Source organism: Bombina bombina, chromosome 2, assembly GCF_027579735.1.
Source record: "Bombina bombina isolate aBomBom1 chromosome 2, aBomBom1.pri, whole genome shotgun sequence".
Classification (NCBI taxonomy): Eukaryota; Metazoa; Chordata; class Amphibia; order Anura; family Bombinatoridae; genus Bombina; species Bombina bombina.
In genome coordinates, this window is record NC_069500.1 from 269,812,523 (window position 1) to 269,820,190 (window position 7,668).

The window sequence follows — 7,668 nt, forward strand, 5'->3', positions numbered from 1 at the left end:
TATACCCTGTCACTAAACACCGCCACTATACTAAAATGTTTAACCCCTATCCCGCCGCTCCCAGACCCTGCCGCAACTAAATAAAAGTATTAACCCATATCCCACCGCTCCCGGACCCCACTGCAACTAAATAAATGTATTAACCCCTAAACCCCTGGCCTCCCACATCACTACCACAACTTTATATTAAAATTACAACATCCCTATCTTATAATAAATTTAAACTTACCTGTAGAATTAAATTAAACTATATTAAACTATTAATTAACCTACCCTAACTATTATACTAAAAATACATTAAACCATATTAAACTATTAATTAACCTACCCTATTATACTAAAAATACATTAAACTATATTAAACTATTAATTAACCTACCCTAACTATTATACTAAAATTATATTAAACTATATTAAACTATTAATCTACCCTATTATACTAAAAATACATTATACTATCAATTAAATTAACTATATTACATAAAAAAACCTAACCCTACTCAATCTACAATTAAAAATTAATAAATTACAAAAATATAAACACTAAGTTACAAAAAATATTTAAGTTACAAAAAATAAAAATCCACAGTATCAAAAATAAAAAAGAATTACACCTAATCTAAAAGCCCTATCAAAATAACCCCCCCCCCCATTGGCTGTTCCAATCAGCCAATAGGATTGAGCTCTCATCCTATTGACTGATTGGAACAGCCAATAGGATGAGAGCTGCTCAAATCCTATTGGCTGATTGGAAAAGCCAATAGGATGAGAGCTGCTCAAATCCTATTGGCTGATTGGAATCTTTCAGCCAATAGGAATGCAAGGGACACCATCTTGAATGACGTCACTTGCATTCAAGATCCAATTTACGGTCGGAGACCGTATTGAAGAGGAGCTCATTGTCGGATGTCTTCAGGATGGACATGCTCCGCGCCAGATGTCTTCAGGATGGACCCGCTCCTCGCTGGATTGATGAAGATAGAAGAGGCCTCATGGATGAAGACTTCGCCGGCTGAATGAAGATGGAAGAGGCCGTCCAGATGAAGACTTCTTGCCGGCTGGATCCTTCAAGCGGAACTTCAAAATCTGTAAGTCGATCGTCAGGGGTTAGTGTTAGGTTTATTTAAGGGTTTTTTGGGTGGGTTTTATTTTTAGAGTAGGGTCTGGGCAGTGAAAGAGCTTAATGCTCTTTTTAGGGCAATGCCCATACAAATGCCCTTTTCAGGGCAATGGGGAGCTTAGGTTTTTTTTTTAAATAGGGTTTTTATTTGGGGGGGTTGGTTGTGTGGGTGGTGGGTTTTACTGTTGGGGGGGTGTTTGCATTTTTTTTTTACAGGTAAAATAGCTGATTTCTTCGGGGCAATGCCCTGCAAAAGGCCCTTTTAAAGGCCATTGGTAGTTTATTGTAGGCTATGGGGTTTTTTTTATTTTGGGGGGGGCTTTTTTATTTTGATAGGGCTATTAGATTAGGTGTAATTCTTTTTTATTTTTGATACCGTTGTTTTTATTTTTTGTAACTTAGTGTTTTTTATTTTTTGTAACTTAGTGTTTATTTTTTTGTAATTTAGTAATTTTTAATTTTAGATTTAAATAATTTGAGTAGGGTTAGGTTTTTAACTATGTAATATAGTTAATTTAATTGGTAGTTTAATGTAATTTTAGTATAATAGTTAGGGTAGGTTAATTAATAGTTTAATGTAATTGTAGTATAATAGTTAGGGTAGAGGAATTAATAGTTTAATGTAGTTTAATTTAATTCTACAGGTAAGTTTAAATTTATTATTAGATAGGGATGTTGTAATTTTAATGTAAAGTTAGCGGGTTGTTAGGTTAAGGGGTTAATATCTTAATTTAGTTTATGGCGATGTGGGGGGCTGGCAGTTTAGGAGTTAATAGGTTTAGTTAGTGGGGTCCGGGAGTGGCGGGATAGGGGTTAATAACTTTATTTAGTGGCGGCGGTGTCGGGGGTGCAGATTACTGGTGTTTAGACTCGGGGCTTATGTTAGGGTGTAAACGTTACTGGTTTTCTACCATAGAAATCAATGGGATATCTGGCAGCATCGAACATAAGCTTTTGCTGCTTTCGGACTCCCATTGATTCCTATGGCATCCGCGGCCTCTAGGGTGGTGGATTGAAAACCAGGTACGTTGGGCCGGAATAGCCGCGAGCGTACCTGTTAACTATATGATAACTTTTAAAAAGTGTCAAATAGTGCCGAATGTGTATTCGGAACATCTGTAATGACGTAAGCATCGATCTGTGTCGGACTGAGACCTGTGGATCGTATGTTACGTCACAGATTTCAAATTTTGCCGGTCTGTAGGCTTTGATAACTAGGTCGAATCAAGCTCGCCACAATTACGCTGTGGAATTCAGGTTGACGGCTTGATAAATATCCCCCATAGTCCCTTTATTTACCATTCCCCCGTTTTGCATAACCAACACTGTTATAGAAATATAATTTTAACTCTGTAATTACCTTGTATCCAAACTTCTGCTGACTGCCTCCTTATCTCAAATCTTTTGACAGACTTGCATTTCAGGCAGTTTGTGCTGACTCTTAAATAACCTCATGTGCTTGAGCACAATGTTATTTATGTGAAACACATGAACTAACGCCCTCTAGCTGTGAAAAACTGTCAAATGCATTCCGAGAAGAGGCGGTCTTCAAGGGCTTCGAAATTAGCATATGAGCCTCCCTAGGTTTAGATTTTAACTAAGAATACCCTTTAAGGCCTTACCCTAAAAAGAACATGAGAGGCAGTGGGGAGAAGCCAGAGTGCAGAGAGCTGATGAGGAGAGGGGGCGAAAGCTGCACATTGCTAATCAAACTGTTCTCCACAACCTGTTCTTCTTACCTTGCTCCTTACTGACATGTCTCCCTCAGCACACAGAGCTGCCATGATGTGCGCACCCTCTTCTCCTCCAAGTGCCGAGTCAGGGGGCGGGGCTACTCTGTGATCCAGCACTGGAGTGTGCTGAAATGTGCAGAGGAGCTGTAAATAGCCAGTAATATGCTGCACCACCAATATCTACACCATACATTATACTTATATTATAAACTCTTTCAGGATTGGTCTACTTGTGCATGTTTTAGTGTCTTCTGTTTAAAGTTAAACAAACAGCACTGCCACTGCAGCTGGCTAGTAAAAGTCTTGACTCCTCCCTCCCATATTCTACTTGCTCCGTGCAGTGCTCAAAGCCGGTAGAGCCCAGATTTAAAAATGTTCACTGCATGGAGTGAGGGAAGATAATGTGCACTGTTGGAACTGGTGTCACCCCCTTGATGGTGTAACCCCCCCCCCCCCCCCCCAGTAATGCCACTGCATTCCAGATCTGTTTATACAAAGGGGAATGTTTACAATCACTTTAAAGCTACACTAGATTTCTTTTTTATGTGTTTTTTAGTTACAGAGGTTTGCAACACAATCATTTCTATTAGCAAAAGTAGTGAACAGTTCACTGGTATTAATAACCTGTTTCCTTGCAGACTTTGCGGTTTTGAACCATTCTATGATGAGAGAGGGGACCAATATATGTTTAAAAGAATTCTCAACTGTGATTATGACTTTGTCTCCCCCTGGTGGGATGATGTATCACTAAATGCCAAGGATTTGGTAAGCAAAGCATATGTCTCTGGACTCTGTTTCTTACTGGTGTAGCTTAAATAAATTATTACAAATCTTTGTCTTGTTTAATTACTTCTGACTTTTTATGCATTTGATTAAATATGTTTTTAGAAAAGATTTGTTGCTATAAGGTGATGTACATTTGTCAGATTGTTTCATACAAATGAATGTTTTTTTTCTTTATATGTGTTTAAGAGATTTATCAGTGTTTAATACAACTAGTTTTTCTGGTCAAGCTTGTGGAGGCTAGTTTAATTTAAACTTAATTTTAAACTTTAACACATAATAGTAAAAAAATTAAAAACTCTTATGCAATTATTTTAGCTGCTCAGTATGTATAGCCAACAATAAACATTAAAACATGATTCACATTTAAACATTTGTGACTGGCCCAATAATACACATATATAAAATAACTGGCCCAATAATACACATATATAAAACAACTGGCCCAATAAAACACACATATAAAACAAATGGCCCAATAATACACATATATAAAACAAATAGCCCAATAATACACATATATAAAACAAATGGCCCAATAAAACACATATATAAAACAAATGGCCCAATAATACACATATATAAAACAACTGGCCCAATAAAACACATATATAAAACAACTGGCCCAATAAAACACATATATAAAACAAATGGCCCAATAATACACATATATAAAACAAATGGCCCAATAATACACATATATAAAACAACTGGCCCAATAATACACATATATAAAACAACTGGCCCAATAATACACATATATAAAACAACTGGCCCAATAATACACATATATAAAACAAATGGCCCAATAATACACATATATAAAACAACTGGCCCAATAAAACACATATATAAAACAAATGGCCCAATAATATATATACACATCTTTGGGAGTGCTGCCAATATGCTGCAAAAATTTGCCTGCAAACACTCCCAAAGATGTGTATATAAACTTTTTGTAAGGTGTGCTAAACCAAATTTTGCATTTGTATTAAAACATAATCAGAGAGATTGACCATCTCGCATTGGTTAAAGCACCCCACCCAAGCTCAGGTGTGCTCATGACAGTGTAATAGAGTTATGAATATTAAGCCAGTGAGTCTCATTCTATTATGAAGAGTAAAAGCAGGAATGATTCAGCCCTCTGAGGCAAAGGACTGTAGTGTTAGGACTAGTCTATATTGGGGCACCTTGTAAGGGGTGACTGGCTAAGCAAAATATGGCCATATTGTGTGACTAAGATCCCAATTTTATTTAAAAAGAATAGTTGTCCCCCCCCCAAGGCAGAACATAGAGTGATCTAAAATGTCATCGCAGAAAATGCAGCATGTCTGCAGAAAGAACAGGAACTGTTAGCACTTTAACTTTTCAGTGCTGCTCCACATTAGGCTGTTCTTTTTAAACAGAGCTGTTCTCTGGCTGCATTGTATAAGTTTTCCTTAGCACAGTGCATCCAGAGCAAAGTGATGTTTGAAGACAACAGTCAAATATGCAGTAGTGCTGCAAAGCAGCAGTGCATTGATTGTTGTCTGGCTCTGAGATTTTTCCAAGCTCGTTCCCTAGCTTTTCACAGTCTGCAAAGCTGTTTTCCTCTGAATTTAAGATGTTCGTATGAGCAATGCACCTTTTTTATTACTACATTTCTATGTTAGACTAAGAGAAAAGGAAACAAATTAATTCAAGAGACATTTTACAATTACTTTTTTTGTCTGCAGCTAATTTGTAATTCAATTAGCAAATATTGCTTTATTCTTCAGTTAACCAACACATTGCAATTGATCTGGTGCTTTAGTGTAACTGACAAATTTACAATTTTATTTTATTTAAAAATGACCTGCAGAAAAATTTTCACTAAAAAAATCTCATCGCAGAAAGTGAAAAAAAGTTCTGTCTCTGGGGTTGTCCCTTGATGTTGTTTGAGGGCAATTTTTTGCAGCAATTCAAAAAATGTGTTGTGCTTTTGAAAATGGAGGTGTGGCAATACCTTTTTGTTTGTGTATATATATATATATATATATATATATAATTAGTTAGATAAATAGATACATTTTGTCTGTTAATGTGGGTTTTCCCATCTTCAGAACCTTGGACAGCAGATGCTCACTCCAATAATTTGAAAGTTAATTCATCATTTTATATGTGACACATCTTTACAGATTTGGTGATGTATTCATTTGGGAAATATACTGATAATTTTTACATTTGCTTGTTGAAATGAGGGGCAGTAGTGGATGACATATATTGTGCAGTGTGTTTGCTTTCACATTATGGTTTAGGTGCAGACTGATGTGGTAGAAACTAAACAATCGATTAAATTGTGTATATTGTATAGATTAATTCTTTGATATAATTTTAAGTGTATTAATATACATACCTATGTTATTAGATTAACTATAGTAATATTTATAGGTTTTAATGTTTTTAAGAAAATAGACTGTTTTTATTAATATATGACTGTTGATAACCTATGAGTCTCTTCCCACATTTTTCCTAGGTCAAAAAATTAATTGTATTTGACCCTAAGAAGCGCCTAACTACTCATCAAGCTTTACAACATCCCTGGGTAACTGGCAAAGCTGCAAACTTCGCTCATATGGACACTGCTCAAAAGAAACTGCAAGAGTTCAATGCTCGTCGCAAGCTCAAAGTATGTTTGCAAGTACCCTAACTGTACAAAAATAATTAAATACCAATATTAAACATATAGGGGTGGATCACAATATTCAAGTTATTTATCTACACAAATCCTCATAGACTTTAGGGGGGTTTAGGGGGGAACACATTAGATAAACTTTTCTAAAGGATTTGATCAACCCCATAGTTAAAGTTCTGTATTTCTTAAATCTGATCACATATACAAAAATATTTCTGGGGTAACAGGTAGCGGCATATAATGCTGGAGGTGCTTAGAGACAAAGCCCCTTATTTTAAAAAAAGAGTTCAGGTTCAGCCCAATGATATTTGGCCAGGTCCTGATCTTATTAGCAGCAGAGAAATTTAGTTTCAGTCACATGTGACAGCCAATCAAATAGAGCACATATCCTCTGAAGACACTCATTCCTTGTGTTAATCAGAGACTTCATAATTACAATACTTCTCATTACAGGTTACCTATGTGCAGTTTTTTTTTCTTCTTCAGTTGTATTAACATCTGAATACATCTAATCTACTGCTGTCAGTTAAATTGTTTCACATTACTACTACTTACGTATTTGGCTCTTAAAATGCATGTAGACAACTGCTCATCAGTTTATTTGTTTGTTTGATTTTGCCGTCTGATATGAAAAGGAAAATATTGTAAATTATAATGTGTATCTTTGCAGGATTTTATGTCATCCAAAAAGGTTTAATGATAAGAAGAGTTTATAGGTATTTCAAGAAAATATTATTAACAGATTTTAATATTTTAGCAATTCTTTGGGACACTCAGATAACTGAAATAGACCCAATGCCCTGGCCTAGACATTTAGTTATACAATTACAATTTTATTTTATTTTTTTAATATACACAGACATATTTTTTTCTTTCTGCAGGCAGCAGTTAAAGCTGTAGTAGCCTCAACACGTCTTGGAAGTGCTGGCAGTCATAGTAGCCATGACAGCAATAAAGCAAGTCGGAATCAATCTCCAGTACAAGAGAGCAGTCATGAAGAAAGACCAACACAGGAATCTAACCAATCAGAGGAAGGAGGGTCTTGAGTTGTATCTTGGTGTTTGGCATTTCATGCACCAGCTACCATCAACCTATCTCTCAGCAAGAAAGTTTACTTAGCATGTTCTTCTGGCAGTTATTTTCATGAGGTGCAATGAAATGTGCAAGTCGGCGATCCTGTGTTCATTGCATGTGACTGCTTATCAAAAAATATTACAGCCGACTTGAGACATGGAATTTATACTTTTAAACAATACCGACACATGAACTAAAATGAGCAATTATTATGTTGATTATAACCTTGATGCATAGTATCTACACCGTAGATAATGTATGAAATGTGTAGTGTTTCATTTTACATTTTTATAAAGGTATTGGAA

The 7,668-nt window shown here is 35.7% G+C and overlaps 1 protein-coding gene across 1 annotated transcript in view; it reads left to right on the forward strand.

Annotated features, from left to right (window-relative positions):
* CAMK4 (calcium/calmodulin dependent protein kinase IV) overlaps positions 1-7,378 on the forward strand; it is a 489,303-nt gene extending 481,925 nt beyond the window's left edge. The window contains exons 9-11 of the mRNA XM_053701539.1: positions 3,492-3,618; positions 6,131-6,283; positions 7,171-7,378. Of these exons, the coding sequence (XP_053557514.1) occupies positions 3,492-3,618; positions 6,131-6,283; positions 7,171-7,335 (445 nt within the window). The 3' untranslated portion in view covers positions 7,336-7,378. The remainder of the gene's footprint in view (positions 1-3,491; positions 3,619-6,130; positions 6,284-7,170) is intronic.
* Positions 7,379-7,668: the final 290 nt, after the last annotated feature.